Source organism: Artibeus jamaicensis, unplaced genomic scaffold, assembly GCF_021234435.1.
Source record: "Artibeus jamaicensis isolate MK-2021 breed Jamaican fruit bat unplaced genomic scaffold, CSHL_Jam_final contig_519, whole genome shotgun sequence".
NCBI lineage: Eukaryota > Metazoa > Chordata > Mammalia > Chiroptera > Phyllostomidae > Artibeus > Artibeus jamaicensis.
The window spans coordinates 42,516,914-42,543,599 of record NW_026521871.1 but is presented as its reverse complement, the minus strand read 5'-3'; the positions used below and the strand labels follow the sequence as shown (position 1 = coordinate 42,543,599).

The 26,686-nt window shown below is 37.4% G+C and overlaps 1 protein-coding gene across 7 annotated transcripts in view; it reads right to left on the bottom strand.

The window, feature by feature from the left end:
• Positions 1–26,686, bottom strand: part of RBMS3 (RNA binding motif single stranded interacting protein 3) — a 624,147-nt gene that overhangs the window by 104,350 nt on the left and 493,111 nt on the right. For all 7 annotated transcript variants that reach the window (XM_037132737.2, XM_037132981.2, XM_037133054.2 and 4 more), the window contains exon 8: positions 5,238–5,284. In XM_037132737.2, the coding sequence (XP_036988632.1) occupies positions 5,238–5,284 (47 nt within the window). The remainder of the gene's footprint in view (positions 1–5,237; positions 5,285–26,686) is intronic.

Here is a 26,686-nt window from a genome sequence, read left to right as displayed (position 1 = left end):
AGGGGACACTAGGCAGGATATAGAGTCATGTTTGGTTGTCACAAGGAGGTTGGCGGGGGTGCTGCTCCTGGCGCCTAGTGTATAGAGGTCTGCAATGCTGCTAAATATCCCACTCTGAAACTTAAATGTCAGTAGTATCGAGGTTGAGAAACCTTGGTTTAGGGATATAAACTGGCTTCTTCTGGAGAGGTTTCACATGAACAAAATACCAAATGTCAAAGTGGCTAAAAGAAGTTAATTAAGAATGGTCTATCTATAGAACTCTAAGCTGGCTTTTCAAAAACTCAGTATTTTTAAGGAGTGCGAAGAGTTACTTGGTTGTCTGGCATTTAAAGCAGGTGACCTCTGCAAGTCCAGCAAATGCAAGTCTAGGCCACTAATAGGACATTATTCTACCTGGAGAAAAGTCACCTTCAGGGGATTTGGCTGTCAGTAGTAATATGATAAAATCTTCTCTCACTGACAATACAAATAACATGAATATATCAATAACCACAGGGTAGAATCTTTTTTAACAGTAGAATACCACACAAAATCATATTTGCACACGGCAACAAACAGTGCTGGCTTTTCTTTTCTGTCCACAAGCAATATTGTTAGTCAAAATCATGGATACTATCCTTGGGGTAACGCTATAGCATAAGATTAAAAAGTTATTGGTCGTTTTATTGTAATTCCAATGTATCCTTCATATTAGATTCCTTTGCTAGTGTAATATGATAAGATTTCAGTATCACTTAATATCAGATGCCCTTATAAAACAGCTGGCAAACCAATGCTGTAGAACACATTCTTTTTCATATGTCTGCCAATAATGCCTTTTATTCAAATAAAACAATCCAAGAGACTTCTACACAACCACCTTAGTAAAAAGGCACAGGAAAGATGAGATTTTAAACATAGGAATGTATCACTTCCCACTTTCCACACTCATATTTGAAAATTATAGAATTTGATATTGGAGTGCTAAGAAAGTAATAGGGCCATAGTAATAACAAATTACAGAATTATGTGAGGTAGGTCTGAAAGAAGAAACATTTTTTTATTCTCATAAGTTCACCTATAGTAAAATGCACTATGGTTTTTACTTTTCCATTGTGACCCAGATACTTCCTCACTAAACCTTCAAACCCTTAAACAGAAGTGACATTGAACTAACTTCTTAAAAGTGATATTTTGAATAGGTGCAAGCAGAGGACAAAAGTGACATTTTCTATGCCTAAATGCAAACAGCACAGATTTGCCATGGTCCATGTTCACAAACGTTTGTTCTTCATTAGCTAAAAATCAAGCTAAATTTGGTATCATTTATTTCACTTTCACATTACATATTAGTGGGGAGGGTATGGAATTCAGAATATGGAACAGTTCACACAGTTTGTAGTAGTTAGTAGCTATCACCCAGCTACCTATTTCCTTACAAGCCTACGGCTTGATATGCGGCCATGGGATACCACAGGATCATCAAATACACTTTAGCTATGACTTGGGGCATCTACACATCCCGTCAAGACACTTTCTAATCCCTCTTCATAGTGCCTCTCCTTTGTGGTCCTATGGCCTTCTTTTTTGAAAAGAATATAAAAACATAACCAGTAAAAATGGAGTCCCTGTCACTCCTATTTCCACGGGCTTTCTCCACAGGACTTCTCTCCCACTTCTCCTGTCCTCATTTAGAAGTGTTTATGCATATGAGTGAATCTATACATAAGTCTCATACTGTTCCTGCCTCCATCACAGTACCAATTCCACTGTGCCCTGTACCAGCATTGCCTGCCTGTCCATTTGCCCCAACAGGAGGTGAAAATTTTCTTTTTTCAAATCTGTGTCACCAAGATGATTTTCAATAGAGCAATAGGTACTCAAAAAAAGTTGTTGAAATGAACGGAGTCAGAATGAAGCAGTGTTTAATTTTTTTAATTGATTTTATTTATTTATTTTTAGACAGAGGGGAAGGGAGGGAGAAAGAAGGGAGAGAAACATCAATGTGTGGTTACCTCTTGCACCCTACCCCATACTGGGTACCTGACCTGGTCAGCAACCCAGGCGTGTGCCCTGACTGGGAATCAAACTAATGGCCCTTTGGTTCTCAGGTGGCGCTCAATCCACTGATCCACACCAGGCAGGGTGAGCAGTGTTTAATAATATAACTAGGTAAGAATTACAACTATATTTTTGGACACCATTTGTTCTATGTAAAATGGGACCAGTTTCTTCCCTACGGTAATAAATATTTCTGCCTCTGTTAGGTTACTGCTCTCTGTGGAATGTTTGACTGCTAGATTGAATAACGCAATATGAACAGAGAATAAAATACTTTATTCTGAACATTTATGCTAGATCCCTTAATAGGCTAAGTTATCTAAATCAGATTCTATACCTCTGAAAGGCATGCACTAATGTGAACTCAAGGGACAGTGTGTTGAGAATATATTGCTGGTTATTGTGACATCTCACATGCATAGAAATGATTGTTCTACTAGTTCTTTTTTCTTCAAATGCTGCCATACAAGGTAATAAAACCAAAGATGAGCAAAACATTTAAAAATTATCTATATAAAGTATCAAATAAATAAGACTAATTGACTACAACTTTCCTTTTTTCAATTTCATTATATAACATTTTTATCTTCTTCTTATCAACAACAGAATAGACAGTCTTAAACTTCCAAAACTTCATTTTTAACCCAGTATGTGAGAAAGTCATAGGTGGTTGGATGCTTTGGGTGAAACTGGAGGTGATATTTAAGGAGGCTGTACACATGGGGACAGAATAGGTTAATGTCAGGGAGGAAAGAGCTTTCCCTAATGCCAATTTGCTGGAGCCAAACAGATGTCATCAGTTACATTTCTATTTCTGATTTGGCATGCACAACCCTGAGTTAAGCAATCTGTAAAGATGAACAAGACATGGGACCTGCCCTCTCTGAGTTAGTAGTCCAGCAGGGAAATAAATTTGAGAGTCAATGACTGTATGATATAAAGACTCAAATGTTTCAAGTGAACATTAAATACAGTGCAACAGTAACATCAATATTTACAATGGAAATCACATCATTCGATATAAGGTGCCTTTGATCCTTACCAAGTCTTAGGGAAAGCTGCTGTGACTATTATCTGCACTTCACAGAGGAAGAAGACAAACTTCTAGCCCACTTTTAGTGAAGGACAAAATTTGGATGCATATTTTGGCAGGCTGGTTCTGAAGTCTGCACTTTCTACCACTGCTTATACTATTGCTTTTATGCCCAATTATGTGACTCACTCTGCCTGGTATGATATGTTGTTGTTCTTCAAATGAGAATTGTGTAAAAAGAGAGAGAGGAAGAAAGAAAAAAGGGGAGGTTGGAGGGACAGAGAGGGTGAGAGAGAGAGGGAGGAGAAAGAGATATTATCATGCCTGAACTCCAAGCAGAGAAAATTCCATGATCAATAAGACACAGAAATGTAAAGCTGCACGAGATGTTCTGAGAATCACCAAAGGTCCAGTTCAGTTGCAGGAAATGCACCATGTAGTTCTTTTTGTGCCATTCTTGGAAGTTCTGATTTTGTTCTTTAGTTAGTGAAGTTCACCTAATACTTAAAATCTGGCAGGTAGATGATTCTTAAGATCACACTTTGCTTTAAAAAAAATTATTCAAAAAGCAATGTGAAAATAGTTTGGAGGAGAGTTATATTAGAGGCAGGTAGAAGTTTAGACAGGTAGAGAAGGGTGAGTGAATGAACTCAGTAAGTAGCAGGGGAAAGCGTGGGCTGGTGAAGATATAGTTCAAAGATATATGGAAAATGTCCTAATGATTGATTTGATCATTAAAAGTGTTGCAGAAGCAGAAATCCAGAGAACTGGAGTTTACATTTTAAATGGTTTTAGAGTAAATTTTTGTAAAAGGGGACAAATAATTTGATGTTTGCTTTCCATTTGCATTAGTTTGTTTTATACTAGGAAGAATTGAGGAGGGTAAATGACCTGTTGAGGAAATATGAAAATATCTGACAGCAATATCTAATAAGCCATTAGAAACACAAGTTATAGTGTTCTGCATCAGGTTATAAGCTTGAAGAACAGATTTGGGATTCTTCAGGTCCTAAAAGCAAAGGGATGGACGAGATTAACCAGAAAAAAAAAGACTGAAGAAGACTAAACCCTGAGAAAGATGATCAAAAGGGGGCAGAAGAGGTAGAATAAGAAGATATCAAATGAGCAGTAAGAATAGGGAGCAAGGGAAATCAGCAAAAAATGAACCAAATAATAAGACATTTTCAAGAAGATATAAATGGTTCAAAAAATGTCAAAAGAGGTAGGATTTCAAATTGAAGGACTAAAAATGTTACAGTTATAAATGGCCAAATTTGGAGATTATTGGGGCATCAACAAGAGAAATTCAGTAAAGTCTGAGACCAGAATTGATGACTTAATAGGATTAATTAGAGGAGAATACAAGAAGATAGCATGTATAAAGACCGAAGGTGTTTACCTGTGAAAAAGAAGGGAGAGACCTGTGTATCCTACAGGTTGAAAGGAATGTTCAGTGCACAGGAAGGCACTGAAGAGAGGGGATGACTGATGGAAGAAAGGTCTAGAGCAGAAGACAGTAGATAAAATCAATAGGTACTCCCAGCATCTTCAATAAAATTTGTTTCATGAGGAATATATTCATTGTTATAAATATAATAAAGAGAAGAAGAGAGTGAACCTTTTTGTAACTGTTAAAATAGTTCAAAGAATAGAATACAATGCTATACTGTTACGAGAAGACACAGATGAAGATACATCACAGAGCAGGTGATTTCAGGTGAAGAGATATAAGCCAGTCAGTGTCAATTGATGCAGATGTGGTTGACCTGCAGGGGAAGGGAGAGATGTTCACCATTTGCCTGGTAGTCCTCCCTGCCTCAGACATGGCACTGCCCAAAGTTCACCTTTGGCTGCTCATATTGGGAGCTGAAACTTTACTTTTTCCCCACTAGGTTTGTAATAAATAAGGGCATTCCCAGAGAGAGAGCATGCTGAGTTTAATACAGGCAGAGATGCTGTGAGAATCGGTCAGGTGGGAGTGACCCTGAAGTCCGAGTCCCGCAGGGAAAGACAGAGAAGTACAGCGGTGAGCAATGCTTGACTTACAGGTTTTGTTCACAGGTTTCCCACCAAAGACAGGTTTGAACATTTTTCTTCAGTACTGACTTTGGAGTTCAAAGACATCTTAGCAATTAAATTAGAGAAAACGTGGGCTACTTACCCATTCTGTATGGCAGCTGTGGGGTCATAGGTCAGAGCCATGCCAGCCTGTATATAAGAAGGAGAGGGGAGAAAACAGATCTTAACATTTTTATTGTGCTGCCCCAAATGTTCACTATACACAAAGATGTTTGTCTTTACTTTATGTGGCTGAAGTTTATTTTCGCCCGTATTATTTCTCCACCGTTACTGCCGAGACAAGCAATTTTACTCCTTATACACCAGGGTCCACTGGTGAGTCGGAGAGTTTATTTTACCCGTATTTTTCAGACCATAAGATGCACCTAGGTTTTAGAGGAAAATAGAAAAAAATTTTTAAGCAAAAATGTGGTAAAATATCTAATAACATAAATAACATAATATTTTACCAATGTAAATGTAAGCAGAACTCAACAGCAGCATTAATGACCATTATTCCTCCCAATTTTGCTGGGGGAGGAGAAAGGGCGGAGGTAGTGCATCTTATAGTTAGAAGAATATGGTACATACCAGACAAACCAAGAAACAATGCAGTGCAGAGGATTTCTGTTTGCACTTCATAAACCATCAGTGGGTTAATGCGGTATTCTTATACTTCCTCACTATTGTTGAGACTACCAATTGTACATCTCGTGGCATTAAAAAAGTAAGACTGAACCCAGCAGACAAGATAAAAATAAAAGCTACTTAAAATGCAGTCGACCTTTTAGAAGCAAATGTGAAGAAATATTTATTTTAAAATAGATCCTATGCCTTAGGGGTATGTAGGTAATGAGTCGCAGAGTGCTTGTCCAATGTATCTGCTGGTATCTGTCCTAAGAGTGGTAGAAAGGGAAGGTCGTTTACATATGATGAAAATTCTGGGCCTTGTTGTTATGAAGGAGGTAGATTTATTCTGTTTCTAAGAAGAAAACTGCCTCTGAAAAGCTACACTTCCATAACTGGCAGTAATTTGAGAAAAGAATACGCACTTTCATGATTGCTGACTCACAGGCTACTGCATCCCTTCACACACATCACACTGGATCCCCATGACAGCCCTTGGAAGTAGGCAGGCGAGAGAGTTTTGCCATTTCATAGATGAAGACACTGAAACTTGAAGAGGTCAAGTGGTTTGCTCAAGGTCACATGTTTGGAGGCAGAACCTGATTCCAATCTGAGTCTTCAGATGTCGGCTCCTTTGCACAGCTTTGTTTTAACCTTGACCTAGACATTTGATGAGATCTGGGGATCATCACTAACAATGTGCTAGAATTTTCTCTGTGGTGCTATGGACAGACCACTTCCCCCTCCGCCTCCCGGAATTGTCAACCTGTTTACCACTTGTGGGCAGAAGGAGAATGTAGAATGGAACTTAAAGCTGACTAGGTTGTCTTTAGGGTAAATTTACTTTTTTTCTTCTTTTCTGGCTTAGCTAGTGCCCTATGATTACATAAGATGTGACCCCTGGGCGGAATGAGCTGAGGTGTATACAAGACCTCCCTTTTCATTTCTTTTGTAATTTCTGTGAATCTATAACTATTTCGACATTAAAAGTAAGATAGAGTAGTACATTAGTTTTGAGGACTTTTGTGGAGAATAAGAAAAATCACTAAAACTTTAAAGAAAAGAAAATATAGAGCTTTTGCGTTTGCATTTGTCCAAGTGTGGTTGAAGGTGGTTTTCTTACTAGGCTTATGGAATTCCTCAGATTTAGCATGTAAACTGAAACAAAAACCTTCAGACTTCCTAGCACAGGGCCTGAAGTCCAGTATGGCCTGCTATATTCAAGTTTAGACTATATGCCTTATTTTCCCTAAATGATAATTTTTAAGTTATTATTAAGATCGGTGTGAGGAACAAAGGGTAGAGCCAACTACCCATGGGTATTGGCAGACAGAGAGCACACACAAGTTGGAACGGAGTAGCAGACAAAGCTGAGTGACTGTCAGAAGTTAACAGAGATGCCCTGACACCACACATTTAGTGAAAACTGCATCTTCCTCATGTTGAAGGAATATGCAATGGATAATATGACAAGCTGGGGGAATGGGAAGTGAGATCAGAATAAAAGAGCAGCAATGAAGGCAGATTTTTTATTTTTGCCAATGGTGCAATGCACATAAAGATCCAAAGTCTAAATATTTTCCAGGGATGGAGCCTCGGCCATGTGACTGGCAGGAAGCAGGCCCTGGGCTGAAGATCTCCCAGAATGGAGACGTCTAAGGTGAGCTCCAACTCCATGGTCCTGGGTGGTACTGAGGACAGTCGTAAAGGCAGCCCATTTGGGATGAGACCTCCCTCTTAAAAACACTAAGCTTCTCTCCCCTAACTTACCCAAGGTGCCACACTGGGGGAAAATGGCAACATGGGCTTTATACTTGATACACTCTTGGATTATGTGAGATCTAGGATGATAATCACACTTTCAGTCTCCCTACCACTCCGAATTGTTAAAACCATGGGGGACTTACAGGAAGAATTTTCTACTCAACCCTACATTTATTTCTTTTCCATTTGTGCTCAAATCCAATGCTATCTAGCCTTTCCTGAATTACAAGTTTTCTTGAACATTCTCTTCCTATGCTGTGCTTATTCTGGCAACTTTAGGTAAAGGATATTTTTCTCTCATGCTTTACTTGAATTCCTCATGGATTATAGTTAACCAGTCGGTCAGTTCTGTCTAGGAATACAGTGATTACCAATAAACCGTTTTCACTTGTTGAATACATATTTGATCATTAGAAAGGCTAAGTTAGGCTCTTTTTCCACCTTAAAGCTCCATCCATCTTTCAGAAGATAGAAAAAAACTGAAAAATGGCAACATGGTTTAGTGGAAAAAATATGTTTTGGACCTGGGTTTAGGTCTTAGCCCTGTGACTTTTTAGCAGTGTGGCTTTGGGCAAATTATTTAACCTATTTGAGCCTCAGTTTCCTTAACTGTTAAATGGTAGGGTAATCCCTAGCTAAACAGATTGTTGTGAAATTTAAACCAGATTATGTTTGTAAAATGCCCGGCACAGTGCCTGGAGACAACACAGACATAAATATTATGATACAAAGCAGTGTATGTGTTAAGACCCATTGAGTGGTACGGATGAGGTGTGGAGGAAGGAGTCTGGGGGTGGTTAGGGAAGGTACTTGAAGGAGGTAGAGCCGAATGAAGCCTTGAAAAACAATTAGGATTTTCATAGATGGACACGAGCGATGAAGGCCTACTCAGACAGAAGGCATAGCACGGGTGTAAAAAAAGTGTGTAAATAAAAAGGGCAAGGTGGTAAGCCACCTGCACTAGAACACTGGAGGGGAGCAATGGGCAGTAGGCGTCCGAAGGAAAGGAGGGGGGATCTTGATTATCTGGCTTCCTTTGTGAAGCCACTGAACATCTTTTGAGCAAGAAAACTATAGATCAAAGAGGAATTGGACACCAAGAAACACTGTGAGCCTCCTGGAAAACAGAGTGTAAATCCAGATCAATGAGCCTCTTTGGCACTGGGGGACAGGGAGGCTGAAAGGATCTAAGATGAGACTGTCATTGCAAAGGAGTAAGGAAGGAACACAAGTTTCACCCACTTCATGATTTTGTCTAGGGACAGTCGTGCCTCTGAGCAGTGCCTTTGGCAAGAAGAAACAACAGGAGACAGTGTCAAGTCATGCGCACTTGGAACCTTGTGGGTATCAAAACAAGGCATGGTTCAACAGAAGGTTGTGTGAACTTCACCTGTTGGCTGAATACCTTAACATAATAAGAAACACTTGGCTGCACCTGGTCTTCATTTCATGTGTAACAGATCACTGAGTTATAATTCTAGTATGGTCTTAATGCAGATTTTGCATTCAATTTCCTTTTGTTCCCTTCCATGAAGGTAAAAAAGGAAATCAATTTTGCTGCTATGTCTAGCTACCTTTATTTGAAGATAGAACCATGAAATCATCATCATGTAATTGCCAAATTTTATGGCATGTTTATAAACTCCAGAGTCACACAAAAAGTAAAATAACTTGGAACAAAATGAAAATGTCTCACCCCCTATGCAGAAAAGTGATGTTTAATCCTGTCACTCTTTCAAAAAAGGCTTTTAGATTCACAAATATTTTCAATTTTTTCAAGTACACATTATTTGTGTGCTGGAGGCAATTATAATTTATTTAAAACAAAAAGGAACCTTTTTGTCACTTTCCAGAAGCAGCTGAATTTTGGCTTACTATTTCAGCCATAACAGAATATGGCTGGTCTTTCCAGACAGAGTCTAAACTATAAGAGATAAGTATTTTAGAAGAAATTTTAAAATACAGTTTATTGGGGCAATTAGGGTATCATAAATATTTTTAATATTACAGGGGATCTGCTGAGACACATCAGCATTACTTTGGAACTAATATTTGATATTCATCACTTTAGATGATTAGCAGGTTACGTCAAGAGGTAATAATTATGTAAATACTGCTTAAATGTACATAGTAGGGAGTAGGCATTATCACTTCAGCAAGCTCTTCTGGACTGTCAGGCTTGGCCTTATCTAAGGAGCAGAGGATCGTTGGCTATTAAAAAAAATGGTGGAAAGGTAGGCTGGTAGAGCATCTTTGATCACTTTCAAACTATTTTTACTCTGTAATGTGAATGGAGATAAAAAAAAATGTGAGGCAGTAAACTCCATACAGATAAATACCCACTGAAATTCCTGGAAAAGAGAGATATGAATGTTTCAAGCTAGCATTTCTCCATTTTTCTAAATCCCCCGTGACATGAGTCATCATGATTGGATGAGTTACAAATGAGCAATCACAAGGATTTCCAATCTCCTATGATCAGCTTTAAAGCAACACTTTAGTAGGTATGTCATAAATATTGTATATTTTAGTAAACACTGTGTACTGAATTGGCACAAGATCAGTTCAGGAAGGCAAAGAAGAAAAGGATAATACAGTGTTCTCGATGTCATCTTTAAGGATTTGATTTCATGCAGCCAATTTAATAATATTTACAACTATTAGTTGGTGATGGTTAAATGAGTAAATAAAATGACTTGACAGATGATGTGTGTGAAAGTGTCTTGAACACGTGTTATATGTGTTTAGGGACTGCTATTGAAGCAAAACCTCACTTAACTTTGTTTACATTTATTTATCGGTATTTCTTTTCAGAAAACATGTCCTTTAGCAAAGAAATTATGATACAATATTATGTGTACAGCTGAGTCAACATGTAAATTTTTAAAAAATTTAAATCTCTGCCAAGAAATAAAACAAAAAATTAATTTCAACAGTGCTGAATGTCAAAAGGTTGGGTCATGTAATGATAAATGGCAGTTTTTCCTTTAATATATATTTTTGCCTCATTTAAGTTGTCCATAATGAGAATTACTTTTATAGTGGGGGAAAAAAAACCTTTCCTTTAAGTTGAAGCACATTATATACTTTTACGACTTATTTAAATTTTTAAGTTCCGGAAAGGGAAAAGAAGACATTCAATTTGTAAAAGTAGTATTGCCCAGAGGCCTGATTTGGAAAATGCTTGGAAATGTCAGGAGATATTTAGCTTTGCTGGGCCAATGAAATACAGAAGAGCTAGGGTGAAACTGGGGGGTGGGGGTAGATCGCTACATCCGGAAAGATCAAGGGAAGAATAGGCAGGTCAAGAATAAAGATGGGAACTGCAGGGTTCATGGTGTCGTGTTCCTAGTTGTGGAAGCTAGTAAGAATTCATTAATCCAAATAGCCATGGTGACTGAGAAATTGTGGGTCTCCTATGTGGTTCCAGAAGTGTAGATGTCCAAGATAGCCAAACTAATAAAAATCACCAGAAAGGTGATTGATACCAAGTAAACCTTTTGGCCAGAGAAAAAGGACTTTGAACCTAGTTCCTGTTAAGGGAAACTAATTCTAGGAAACAATACTCTTGGGGCAAAAGTGATGACAGGCTATTGGAGTGCTTCCTGAAAGGAGATGTGAGGGAATGAATTCCTGGCCTTCATAAAAGGTAAATGGTGGGTTTTTACCCAGGAATGGCTCTGTTATGGTCACGTGACTATTGAATCCTTGGTTTCCCCAGGCCGAGGCAGCCAAACCATATAAGGCTGGTGTCTCCTCTCACCTGCTGAAGGAACGATCCCTGGGCTACGCAGAGTCAGTCCCTCTCTGAAGACAAGATGAGGGACAAATGAGACAGTAGACAGAGAAATCGCCAAAGTCTACAGAACAACGACTACACTGCAGGGTCCTGAGATAAGACAGAAACGTCCTAGCTAATTGTCCTATAAAAGGTGCCCACCAGCCTGTGAAATGGCTTGCACTACTCTCCCCAATTTTCATAATTTCTGAATCCAATGAATACTTTTACTCAAAACTATCCTTGATTAGTTGGCATCATTTAACCAGTGACGGTTTTCTTCTTTCAAAACTCCTCCCCTTTGCCTGTGTGAACCTCCCCTCCAGTTTCCTTCTGATCATTCAGAGAGCAATTTCTGCTTCGGTGTCCTGTGCCATCTGCCTGGGAGGTACTGGCACCCAGGGCCAGGGTTTGCCCTTCTCTCTCCTTCTGTATAGTGATGCCACTCATTTTCTGGTCCCAATGGTTATTTATGTCTTGATGATTCTCTATTCTTGCTCTTAAATTCAGGTATCTATCCTGAATGCCAGACATTTATTGCCAAGTTAGATTAGTAAGTTTAGTGTATAGTCAGTATCTTTTTTGAAGTTATTATTTCTTGTTTGTATATTTACTAAATATCCTTTGGTTATAATATCTTCTATCTTTGCTGATAATTTTTCTCATCCATCAGCCACACCACTGCACCGTGAGGAGTGAGTGCTCTTGCAAGAGGCAAATCTGACCACCTCAAGATCCTTTCTTTTAAGTGACTACCTGTTACATTTGAAATAAACCACAGCTCACACAGCCCCTTCGTGACCCAGTCCTTACGCATTTACTGACATTTACAATCTTCCTGTGCTATTTTGAACTCTGTCCATCACCAAACTCAGACATACACTCACCCTGCCCTGGGTCTCTGGGCCTTTGCTGCTATAGTTTTTGGCTAAAAACCATGTATCACTGTCTGTGAGAAAATTGAAAATTTTTTTCTTCCAGACTCAAACTAGACATCACAGCCTCTTAAAGCCATCGCTCTCTCCTTGTAGCATTAACTGCTGCCTTTGTTCTGTCCTCAGGACACAGGATGAAAACTACGATGACCACATTTTGACATGTGTTTCTCTCAACTCGATTCTTGGCTATGTCTGTCTTGTCATCTCCTGTTCCTAGCCCAGTGTTTGGAACATGACAGGGACACAGTGCATGTTTGTTAAATGAGTTAATAAGTAAATAGTTGACTTAAAGACAGTTTTGAATTTGGACTTCAGTTAAATTTGTATTTGAACATGGAATTTTAGTGTTTTTAATGTGTGTTTACACAAATTATTAGTGTTTACTTATTAGTAAACTTGTCTCTTAAAAACTTCCACTGAACTCAATTGAACTTCTAAAGACAAAATGTTTCAGGGCTGGATTGGTCAGTAGAGAGAGAGGGAAGCAAGATAATTATTGGCATTTTTCAGAGAGCTTTTCTGTGCAGCCAGGAAGCCAGTGTACCTGAGGCAAATTATGAGCAAGAGCCTAGGAAGAATTAAATGCAGCTGAAAAATGCGGAGGTCCCTCTTCTCCAAGTTACTGACTAAGAGTGGTGAGAGGACAATCGTTCATTATAAGTCATGTTGGCAACTTCAGAAGTATGTCAAGCAAATGAGATGGAAGGGACTTATCAATTAAAAAACAGAAAAAATAGACAGTAAACAGAAAATTTCACCTCTTTATGTTTGGGAAAAGAACATCAAGGGGAGCTATGCTGTTGTTTATATGCTGCGTCATTGTGGTATTTCTCCTTTTTGGCTTATACTAAAGCATTCTTGCCAGACAGAGAATTTCTCTTGTATACAGCAACAGACAAGAACAAGACAGAAATATGCAGACAGAATGAAGACTGGAAACCTGAGAAAGCTTATGGCTAGAAAGAAAAAGCAACAGTAAAAGGGAAGGAGAAGAAAAACTATACCAGCATGGTATGATGTAACTGGCTAAGGTTTTCAAAGTCTTCAGGGGAAAAAAGTTCTAGTTTACCATTAAAACCAAAGTTAAATTAAGCCTTGACTGATAACCATAAAAGAAATAAGAGAGTATTACCACATTTGATGTATGTACTTGTTTTTATCTCAATCCAAATGACTGAGACTCATAGAGTCCAAGACAGTTTTCGTTCACATTTTAGTATCTGTAAAATCAGGACTCACATAATTGATGGCATTTGATACTTTGGCAAGTGTTTCCCCCTTTTTTAGTGATATTTAAAATCATATTTCATCTTTAATTTATGGCATCTTAGAACCAATGATGTGCCAAAATATATATAAAAATGCTGACACTGCTACCAGGGCGAGCCTGTGCACCTAGACAGATGAAAGTCCCAGGTATCTGGGTAATTGATCCATATTTATCCAGGTCCCAGCTGCAGTTTGATGCCACCTAGAGGTTGAAAGCTATGTCTTAAATATTGAAGGGGACAATTCTGAGTCTTGTGGAAGGCAAGGACTGCCAGGCAATGCCAACAACTTCAGAAATCTCCCAGTTGGTTGATGCCCCATTTAGTTGTCTTGGTCCCTGGAGATGGGGTCTAGGGAATATAGGGGACACTGGGGACCAACCATCAGCTCTTCTCCTTGTAATTGTTTGCTATCATCCTCCCAGTGTTTATACCCCTCCTAAGGCCCCTATTCCCACCTCTGCTCCAAGAACATCAGTACATTACCTTATCCTCTTCCTTGAGAACGGAGACTAGGCAGGGGACTGGAGCACATCATTAATCACTTTATATGCAAAATTACACTATTATAGAAATGTATAAGATTTATTTTTCATCTTTACTGATCATAGGTTCATAAATAGTGAGTCCAGCAGCTTTTTAAAAAAGAACACTTAACTGAGTTAGAAAGTGTTCTTGCTGAATTACTGGGAATCCAAGCTCTTGTGCCAGTGGGAAAATTTCTTTTCAGATCAAAAGGGTCATTCACTTTGAGCCTGCTCTCTAAATTACAGCTAAATCACATGAAATAAATAAAAATATATCTGGTGGGCTGGCTGACAAACCCAACTTGCAAGTGCTTGCATTCACCATGACAATCAACTGTCCTGTGTTAAGATCACATATGTAAAGACTCTTTTTCAGGCTAAGGTTGAAAGGACTATTTGCAAAACTTGTTGGCAGTGTTAATAGATAAATCTTAATTTTTTTCCCTAAGGTCTTATTAAGGAAAAGCTTTGGACAACTAATATATCAATCACTGTGATATTCATAAGGAAAATAGTAGTGTACTATATAGATGATGTTTCCGCCTTCCTGGAATATGGTCAAAGATATCCTAAATCTACATGTTACTACTAGGCTAAGTAAAATAAGCCAGTCAGAGAAAGACAAATACCATATGATCTCATACACATGTGGGATCTAATCAACAAAACAATTTTGTAAAGAAAATAGAAACACAAGCATAGATACATAGAACAGACTGACAGCTGTCAGAGGGGAAGAGGGTTGGGGACTGGCTGAAAAATGGTGAAAAGATTAAGCAAATATATATGTGTCATATACATGACACAGAGACATAGATGACAGTATGGCAAGAGCCAGAGGGAAAGGGGGGTAGGGAGGTGGAAGTGGGCAAAGGGGGAATAAATGAAGATGAAAGAAGACTTGACTTTGACTTTGGGGGGGCACACAATGCAGTACACAGATAATGTTTTATCAGATTGTTCACTTGGAACTTGTGTGCTCATATCAACCAATGTCACCCCAATAAATTCAATACAAAATTATATCCTGAACCTATACATTCTTACTAAGTTTTTACAATAATTCTTTAGACATACTGATTCTTTAGATACAGTAGTTTCTCCTCAAACTTCTTTTATTTCTAGTGGCTCATTGGGGCAGTATTTAAATCCCATATCTAGGAGACATAAAATTTTTAATGTTCCGTATTATAAAATTAAATTGCAGCTAGAATGGCTTCAAGGTTAATAGAAATGATGTATTTCTGAGCCTTATTGTCAGGTTGTTCCTAATACTTAATACTTCATAAGAAGGATGTTGGCTGGTGACTGCTCAAATAGTTTGTGAAAGAGATACTATTACTCAGAGGAGATCCAACTGAAGAGAAGGGCGCCATTTGGTTGAGTTGCAACTAGTCTTCCTCACTGCTAAGAATGTCTCAAAGAATGTGCTTTATTTACAGTAGCACTGGTCACAGTGAGAGCCAAGTGCTTGCAAGAAATATAAACTTTTCTGTTGAGGGGCTTTCTAATAAATGGTGACCATATGAACAGAGAGACTCTTTCTCTCCAGATTTTATGTAGCATGTTTGCCATTATTTTCATAGCCAACTGTGTGTCCTTTAACATTAATAGTTTCCACGTAGATGTGACCAATTTTGGTTAATAAAGGGGCAAGAACCTTCTTCTTTTATGTAGATAGGTATGTAAATAAAAATGCTATCAATGTCTGTAGAAATAATTGATTGTGTTAGATGAAGAACTTTTTTTTGTTAAGGAAGTATGTGAATCTTTACTTTGGGTCAAATGTTTTAAGGTCTTTATGAAATGACTACAAGCAAGCTGGTTACTCATAGGTACATTAAATTAATAAAAATAGGATCAGGGCTTTTCCAAAATTCCTTAGACAGTTGTATAATTGTTCATTGAGTAGATTAAGAACTATTGTCTGTAAACCCACTGCAGTTAATAATTGGCTCTGACACAACTCCTACAAAGGGTGATTGGCTCATGCTTGGAAAAGTTCCTTTAGGTACCCATGCAAATTGTTTTTTTCCATCAAGAGGAGGGGCATAAACTTAACCAATAGACTAGATCACATTTGATAGCAATAGTCATAAAACAAGATACAGCTGATTCTTGTTATTCATTGTAATTATATTCTGTAAAGTCACCACAAAAGCTGAATTAGTGAATACTGACTCATTGCTGTCACTTTAGACCAACTCATCAAAAGATAACCTTGTTTTAGTATGTTTCTGTTTAAAGACACCTTTTTAATATAAAGTCAACCCTTTGTAGCTGTTGGCTTGGAATCCACAGATTCAACCAACCATGCATGAAAATTATGACCCCCAAAATCCCACACAAGTTTTCAAAAAGCAAAATTTGAATTTCTCTGCTCCAAGCACTAAGCTGAATTCATTCAAATGAAGTTATATGTAAGCTTACCCTACTGTAGCCTATATGCAAGTGTAGTTTATATGCAAATATGACACTTTTATATAAGGGACTTGAACATCTATGTGTACTGGTATCTGCAGGGGTTCCTAGAATCAATCTTCTTTGGATAAGAAAGATGAGTGTAATACTGATTCATTATCATTAAACTCACAGCCTCAAAGTCATGCCTCAACAAAACTTATCTCCACTTCCCCCCCATATTTTCTCCAGAAGGCAACCATAGATTTCTTGCACTTAGGAACCTCAAACACTACTTCAACAATACACTTGGGGGCCATTTTAAACTGTGAATTCACATTTTTATAAAGTATAAAAATGTAAAAAATGTGGCCCTAGATAAACCAAGTACAGGACACTGTTCACATATGAGAGCTGAAACAGAAGGTGGAGAGAGCATCATATATTCCAACCTTAGCTGGAAGTGTGTGCATTGGATGATTCAGATTTCTCACTGCTCTGCACATCTGTGAGTGACTGGGAAGGCACTATGGATATTGGTTCTGGGGTTACAAATAAATTTTAGCCATCAGGGATGTTTTCAAATATAGATCCAACAAATAGGATCAACTGTGTCTTTTCCCAAAATGATCATTTCATGAGTCTGAGTCTTTCCACAAACAAAATTTATAAATGGCATTAATACCATTTTTTGTAAGGACTCTAAAATTTCCTTACACATTATTTGGTAACCTGACCCTTGAAATAGATTAGAATGTGGAACCTCAAAAATTATTTACATTCAGCACTATGGAGCCTTAGTACAAGGAAGAAAATTCCTGTTCCCCAAATCTTTTGTTTTATCTAGTAAGTCATCAATTGTGGCATTAGAATGGTTCTTTTATCAAAGACATTTGCTTTAAAGGATACTGAAAAGTACTTGAGCATGTGGAGTCCTTTTCATAGCCACAAGGTTGCATAAGAACCTTTGGTATCCAAAATAATTTATATTATATGCCAGAATAGGTAGGGTAATAATACATCTTCTTTTACTTTAAAAACACCAACCATATAATTAATCAATTCTCAGTATTGGCTTAACTCAACGTTTTCCATCATACCTAGCAATAGTTCATGTTTTCTTTACTTGTCTTTTTTTTTCCTTCATCTTCTCTATCCAAGTCCCACTATTCTTGCCAGCCCTTGTTTTTTATGATTATGTGACCTTCAAGAGAAAATTGGCTAGAAATTTGAAAAACACCTAATGTTTCAGTGCTAAATAATGCTTTATGATTTGGAATATGATCTTATAAAAAGATTAATGCAATGTGTGTCAATGTTAATCATTTCTACTTGTTTTGTGAGATGTTTTACAAAAATAAGTAAAAATTCAGCTGGAAAATACAGCGACAGCAAATGTTCTTTTAAATAAATCATTAAAAATAATTCCTGGTTGAAAAATAAATAGACATGGCATAATATTGGAAAAGAAGATATTAAACATTTAAGTTGTAAGGAACACATAGCAAAGTTGGTTTTCAGATTTAAAAGCCCTGAGTTGTGTTGATGATATTATGACAGTTATAAGAATGGCTGATATGTGAGCAATTATAGTTTGCCAGGCAAAGCACTGTGCTCAGTGCTTTACCTTCCTCTCCTCTAATCCCTGCAGTTACAAAATATATGCTTCTGACCATTGTCATTCTGCTGATGAGGTAAAGGAAACTTAAGGACTGAAAAATTTGCCAGTGTTGTCGCTCAGCACAGAAGCTGTTGATTTGTAATTTAAATTGTAGAGTTTCCCCCCCTAGCCACTAAAGTGCCTTGTAAATTATGGGGCAAAGCAAATAAATATTGACATACACAAGTCCTTAAAATTCAGAAAGAATTATTATTCTCAACGGGTGTATTAAAGAAAAACTCAAGATTTATTAAATAATACCCCAAACTCAAGTTGCTTCTGTCAACATTATTCTGTCTGCCACTCAGCCAGCACCCCAGGACTCACACGCCTCTATCAGCCAGGGACCAGGGGAAGCTTTCCAATTCTGAGGACAATTTCTGGCTTGTAAATACATATAAATCAATTTCCCAGTGACTTACCCTGAAAAACAAACACACAAATGGCCAATCAATGCTCAGCAAGAAGACTAATGTGAACTGATGTTTTTGTGGCTGCTGCTTTTTTGTTTTTGTTATTTTTATTATTATTTTGCTTGGTTTTCTCTCATTCTTACACAGGCATGAAGCCAGTTAAAGTCATTGGTTTTATTTCCGCAACAGCGAATATTATTCTACTCCACTTTCAGTCTCCCATGTTACAGACAGAGAGGATTTTGCCATTTTAAGCTATAGGGATGTGGGGGCTCTGTCTATGTTGACATCATGTCCATGGCATGTGATCTCATGCCTCGCACACCATGGACACGGCAAGTGCTTTCTGACCAGCTAAATGTTTCTTGCTCAAGCTGCTTCTTCTTCAATATTGCCTGTTAAAAAATCTCTTCCAAACACAACCATTGTCTCAAAAAGAACACTTCTGTAAAAAGTAAGAAAGCAGATTGGACACATGGGGAGGTGAGAGGCGTTCAGGGCAGGCATCGTATCTTATGACCTACTGTCTTTAGGACACAGTATAAAGTATTAGTCGTGGAAGGAGTAGAGGCTTTATGATTCACAAGGGTACCGATGATGATGATGATGAAGACACAGTTAAAACTTACAATTATAATGTCAAATTTGTGTGTATCAACCTTGTTCAAAAAATAAAATACCAAAACAAACAAAAAATTAGAACATATTCCTCAAAGAAAATGTTCGCTTATTTAGAATTGAAACATAACATGTAACTACTGTGTTGAGTATGACTATGTGTCAACTCGGAAATCTGAAAAGACATCTTTGTCTTAATCCTGAGTGGATGTAGTCTGAATGAATAATTATTCCTAATGCTTTGAGGTACAACAGGGGGAGAGGCGGGTGTTTGAAACCAGGTTTATCAACTTTGCCTTGGCTATGGACATCATAATAGCATGAGAAATCTTTTTTCCATATGAATATTGCAGGTCTTCATTCACTTACTGGTACTGAAGAGACTTTTTATTCATAGTTGTTCTAAATGAACAAGGGTTGTAAAGTTTTACAGCACAAGGGGAAGTTATCCTCCATCACTGAAAATGGTTAATTTCAGGTCTGACAATAGGTAACTATTATAACAGATCACTAGGTTATAACAGATCACTTAGCTTAGGTTGGCTGTGACAAAAATGATCGCCTTAGCTTTCAGCTCATTAAGAGTGGATTTTGTGAGTGCACTAATGGAATGTATTAATTTAAGCAAATTAAAGAACAGTATGCAGTTCATTCCATTCCTTAAACGTTTATAAACTAACATATCCAGGCAAAGCCACAGCATTTTACTGTGCTGAGGGATGTCATTTCTGGTTTAGTGAATGGCACCACCTGGTACTATGCAGTGCCTATACTGTTCTCTTGGGCAACTACAAAAGCACTTAAATAAAATGTCTTCAAGAAATAATATATCATCACATCTAAAACTTGCTCTTTAATTGGGAATAGGTGAGAAATTCCAAACCACAGTGCTCCCAGAATGCATCAAACAAGACAAAACAAACAAACAAACAAAAAGAAAACTTACATGTTTTTCTCTTCAACCTAAACTAAACACTATTCTTGGGAACATGAGTATTGATGATTAGTTCTATTAGTTTAATTGACCACGGATTATGAAGATAATCTTGTTAAATATTTCCATAGTAAAAAAATATCTTCAGAGCATCAAATAGAAAATATTTATTATTCATTGCTTCTAATTTGTTTCTAGCAGAGAATCGTAAATAAGGGCAATAAATGTCATTTTATTGATTTTAGTTTTTATAATTAAAGTCTAGCATTTTTTTCACTAGACATATGAGTACTTTGTTAAGTTTTTTTATTGTTCAATTGTCACATCTCTTGTTTCTATCCAAAACATTATTTCTTGGAAATATAATTCTCAAAGAAATTATTATCAATGACATTTAATGACTTAATTTGTATAGGGCTTGGGAAAACTTTATAAAAGTTTAGATTAGAGTTTTGAAGCCAGTGGAAAATATTTTGTTTTTAATATTTGCACTACTTAAGGATAATATCCCAGTCTGGAAATTTGGAGAAATACCACAATCTTCTGTGAGTTGGAACTTAGCATTTACTGTTATTTCAGAATTCTAAAATAAATCCAAAGACTATTTAAAACAAAAGTCAACATAAAATGACTTCAAAATCTGAGTGACTTTCATGATCATAGTAGATATATCCATCCTCTGATTTGATCCAATCATTTTTATAGCACAGTTGAATGCTTTTTGATCATCTGTTATTACATAGGGCAGAATCCAAACATATTTGGTAATTTTTTGGTAGTCTTTGAGATTGTATTCTTGAGAAATATAGGAAGAAGAAATAGGAGTTCCTCATGTTCTGGTATATTTTTGAACTAATTTTATGCATTCCTGATTCCAGACCAGTCATTTGGCAGAACATGAACAAGATCAATTTGGGCAACATATTGCCTGAAGTAAGAACTGGAATATGGTGTTAGATGAAATCAAATACATGGCCAATGTAACATTTTAAAAGTCATAGTTATGATAAAGTGAGACCTTCTGTGAGTTAGGCTTGACCTTAAAACATCTTACTATTAGTACAGCATAAGTACTGGCCAATCAGCATCTAAGTGCTGAAGTATGATGCTGGGGAACTCCTGCTGTGCTAACCAGCACCCCATTTTTGCTGGATCATGAGCGGTCTTGAGGCTCCACATTGGGGGGGCATGGGATTGAACAGATGGACCAGTGCCAGTAGTTATGCACCAATGCCACTGATACATTTTAATATTTTTACAGGCTGCATGGCTCTTCTGCCATAGGAAGTTGAATATCAGCCCTGTCCTTGGCTCAAGCTACTCTAAGACAGTGGTTCTCAAAATGCAATCTAATGACATGTAAGCATTCTTGAGATCCTTTTGGGAGATCCATAGTTTCTGACTTTTTCAATGGCATGTCTCTGGTAAGCTAGACTTTCTTTGTATGCTTAAACCAAACAGTGTATCACAAGAGGTGGAATATTGAAGTAAATATGCAAAACTGGTCATCTTTTACTCAGCCAGACAATAAATGATTTGAAGAAATGTAAAACAGTGTCATTATTCTCAAAAATAATTGTCTTTGATTTGAAAAATATAGTACTTTTAACACTATTGTTGATAAGTGATGGATTTACTATTTCTTTTTAGTGAAGTAATAAATAATATTTTTAAGACTATACAGGGATAATGAGACTAAAGAGTTTGAGAACTGCTGCATTAAGAAATAAAACAATAAGGACTGTAGAGCACCGAAGAAAAAAGGCATAACAGGCCCAAAACCTGATTATTCTGCTCAGAGTTTCAGTTGTCATTTGAAAGCTTAGTTAATAACTTTAGAATACCCCTTTATGTTTCCCTTATGCAAAAACATGTGTAGCAGCATACATTCATATTTCAAAACTTCACTAATTTATGCTAATTTATGTGTATAAAGTTTTTAGTATTATATTTATTTGTGAAAAAATGCACTTCACCAAACTATGCTAAAAGAACTATTATCAAAATGCCACCCAAAAGAAAACAACTTTACATAATAAATTAGAATTTTAATTAGCCTATCGACTGTCATGTTTAAGGTATGTCTAAGTGCTTACAAACCACTGGTTCTGTATTTTAAGCATTTCATCAGAAATACTTTTCACGCTATCACTTTTACCTGATTTTTGAAAATAGGAAAATAGGCAGCTTCAATTTGTGCTATTATCTCAAATTTCTGAATCAGCAGAACCAAAATTATCCTTCATTTTAATGAAATGATGATTGAAAGGTTTGACATTATTGTACACAGTTGACCCTTCAACAATGTGATTGAATGCCAACTCCCACGCAGTTGAATATTCACATATACTTCTGGCCAAGATGGAGGCATAGGTAGATACACTTGGCTTCCTTGCACAACCAAAAGGACAATAATAAATTTAAAAACAAAAAACAATTAGAACTGCCAGAAAACTGAACTGTATAAAAGTCCAACAACGAAGGAGTTAAAGAAGAAACATTCATCCAGACCAGGAGGACAAGTGGAGAGGACTAGTGCAAGGCTGCAGCTGGTGGAGAGGGGGGGTCTCACATTTGCATGGGGATAAACCAGGAGGAACAACTACGGAGCAAAACAGACTGCCCAACTCAGGGGTCCAGCACTGGGAAATAAAGCCAAAAAAACTCTGACTGAAAAAACCTGTGAGGGTTGAGGCGGTGGGAGAAACTCTCAGCCTTACAGGAGAGTTCATTAGAGAGACATACAGGCTCCTAAAATGTACACAAACCCACCCACCTGGGAAACAGCACCAGAAGGGCCCAATTCACTTGTAGGTAGAAGAGGAAGTGACTGAAAGCTGGGTGAGAGCTGAGTAAGCCGCGCTGTTCCCCCTGTGACCCTTCCCCCAAACACAGCTCCACAACACAGCCAAGTGCGTTGCCCCACCCTGGCAAATACCTAAGGCTCCGGCCCTTACGATGTAACAGGAGTGCCAAGACAAAAAAATACAGCTCAAATGAAAGAACAGATCAAAGCTCCAGAAAAAGTACAACTAAGTGATGAGGAGATAGGCAACCTATCAGATGCACAGTTCAAAACACTGGTAATCAGTATGCTCACAGAAATGAATGAGTATGGTAGCAAAATAGAGGAAAAAGTAAAGGATATGCAAAGTGCAATAAAGGAAAATGTACCGGGAATCAACAGTGAAAGGAAGGAAACTAGGACTCAAATAGACAATTTGGACCAACAGGAAGAAATGAACATTCAACCAGAACAGAATGCAGAAACAAGAATTCAGAAAAATGAGGAGAGGCTTAGGAACCTCTGGGACAACTTTAAACATTCCAACATCCAAATCATAGGGGTGCCAGAAGGAGAAAAGGAAGAGTGAGAAATGGAAAACTTATTTGAAAACATAATGAAGGAGAACTTCCCTAATCTGGCAAAGGAAATAGACTTCCAGGAAGTCCAGGAAGATCAGAGAGTTCCAAAGAAGTTGGACCCAAGGAATTACACACTGAGGCACATCATAATTACATTATCCAAGATTAAAGATAAGGAGAGAATCTTAAAATCAGCAAGAGAAAAAGGAGACAGTTACCTACAAAGGAGTTCCCATAAGACCATCTGCTAATTTCTCAAAAGAAACCCTGCAGGCAACAAGGGGCTGAAAAGAAGTATTCCAAGTCATGACAGACAAGGAACTACACCTAATATTACTCTATCCCACAAATGGTATTCTATCACTTAGAATGGAAGGGCAGATAAACTGCTTCCCGAACAAGATCAAATTAAAAGAGTTCATCAACAACAAGCCCTTATTATATGGAATGTTAAAGGTACTTATCTAAGAAAAAGAAGATCAAAACTATAGGCAGTAAAATGACAACAAACTCACAGCTATCAACAAATGAACCTTAAAAAAAAACAACAAAAACAAAAACAAAGAAAACAACTAGAACAGGAACAGAATCACAGAAATGGAGATCATAGGGAGGGTTATCAGCTGTGAGAGAGAGAGGGAGGAGAATGGGGGTAAAGGTACAGGGAATAAGGAGCATAAATGGTAGATACAAAATAGACAGGGGGAGGTTAAGAGTAGTATGGGAAATGGAGAAGCCAAAGAACTTATATGTATGACCTATGGACATGAACTAAAGTGGGGAAATCATGATATGGGAAGGGGGTACAGAGTGGAGGGGAATAAAGGGGAGAAAAATGAGATAACTGTAATAGCATAATCAATAACATATATTTAAAAAACATTCACATATAACTGTTGACTTCCTTAAACTTAACTAAGTATCTATGGGGGATTAGTTCCAAGACCAAGCCCTCACCCCTCATGCCCACACACACACACATCAAAATCTACAGATGCTCAAGTCCCTGATATAAAATAGCATAGAGTTGGCCTTCACCATCTGCAGATTCCCAACTGCACATTGCCAATACTGCTTTCCATCTGAAGTTGCTTGAAACTGTGGACGGGAAACCAGTGTATACAAAGAACCAACTGTACATTTATTGAAAAAGCACATGTAAGTGGGCTTGTGTAGTTCAAACTTGTGTTTTTCAAGGTCAAGTGTATAACAAAGCAAACAAGCAAAAACTAACACCCAAAATGATCTCCTTATAAAGCTGGGATGTCAAAGGTCTATAAGATGATAGAAAAACAATACCACCCATTAGAAACAAACTTCAAGGGAAGCTGCATGTCTCAATCATAACACTGGATGAAAGAAAGGGACAAAAAAATTTCCTTTAGGAATCTGACCCACCATTCTTACTTTGATTAAAGTTTCAGTTCATGCAATCAGTGTGATCATAGTCCTTAAGCAGAAAATGGAGGTACTACCCCAGGTAACAAACAGGAGCAAACACAAATTATCTTGTAATGGTATTGAGAATATGAGGAAAACCCATTTCAAAAGTTTTATTTTTATTTATTTTTTAAAAGATTTTATTTATTTAATTTTAGAGAGGGGGAGGGAGAGAGAAACATCACTGCGTGGTTGCCTCTCACATGCCCCTTTACTGGGGACCTGGCCTGCAACCCAGGCATGTGCCCTGACTGGGAATCGAACCAGTAGCCTTTTGGTTCACAGGCCCGTGCTCAATCCACTGAGCTATGCCAGCCAAGGTCAATTTCAAAAGTTTTAAAATGTGGAAAAACAGTAACAAAAATGTGTATCTTAGAAAAAAAGAAAAGCAGTAATTAGAATTTACTGTATATAAGATGAATTAACTATTGCTTACATATGATTGATGCATATTGTCATACTTTATCAGCCATGACAATATACTTTAATTTACTCTAGCCAGCCAAATCCATGGGGAAATAGACACAAACAACATATAATGATGGACACAGAAAGTTACCCAAAATTCTTGGTGTGTCAATTTCTAAGACCACAATAAAATTGTAAAAATTAACATGCTCATCTGCAAAACAAGATATTTGAGAAGCATATCTTTAGTGTGTGTCATTTCCCTTTCTGATTTCTTGCCTCTGAATGTGTCTACACACTTGGAATATATTTGTATTGGTTACAGATAAATTTATGAAGGTCCCTTGATTTTCATAGTTTAACAGAAAAACTTATAGCTCTTAAAGAATGACTTTTGAAAGCAAGGATTAAGAATGTACTTTTCAAACCTGCGTTTAAATTCTAAGGTGCTCTGGGTCCTAAACTTGACACCACAGTGTTTCCCGGCCAACACCACACATGCTCTTTCGTATCATATTCCAAACCAGCATTCCGTACACAGTACCAGGTGGCAGCTCTTATGCTGCATTTCTTTGATGTCTATTGGATTGTTTTCTAAGAAATGTAGACTCAGGCGAGGTGTGTTACTGCAACTGGCATTGCAGTACTACACTGCAAATGTCATATTATAAGTTCTTGAGGAGACAAGAACTAAACTTTCAGTCATTCATGCTAAATTACCTAATTCAGTCTTCAGGGTTTTAGGTTATGGTTTGTAATCCAGAAATCTTTCTAATCAGTGGGCATTTGACCCAACCAAGTTTTAAAAGATTGAATGAGTCTTTCCAGAGATAAATATTTGGTATGAGACCCACATGATAATGAGTGTTAGCAGAAATCAGCGACCCTATTCACTGCTGCATGCTAAAAACACCTGGGTCATTCTGCCTTGTTAACACTGAGAATATTGAAACTCTTGCCTTTTTAAAATTAGCTTTAGGCACTTCATGGTGATTCTCTTTTTCATGTGTTAAAGTAATGAGTTATAGGTTATACAATACTTAGACATAACTATACTCTTTAAGAGGGGTTTTTGGACCTGCACGAAAATACTCAAAACAGATGGAGGTCCTAGAAACCGAGAAATGGCTAAAGGCTTTGCTCAGAAAAATTGTGCTCCCTTTCTTTCCTTACAGCTCTCCTCTCTGTGCTGAGTGTAAAATGCTACATCAAATCGGATGCCTCTTAAATAATAAATGGATGAAGTGGGTGCTTTGAATAGAAATGCTAAATAAAGCTCTTCTGTTGAAATTATGGCCTTGGTACAAAATGGCATTTATTCAAGTCATTCAAACAACTTCATTCCATTTCACAAAGAATAAAAAGACCTCTTAGAAGCCCAGACACCTTTTCTTTGTCTTCTTACAATAAA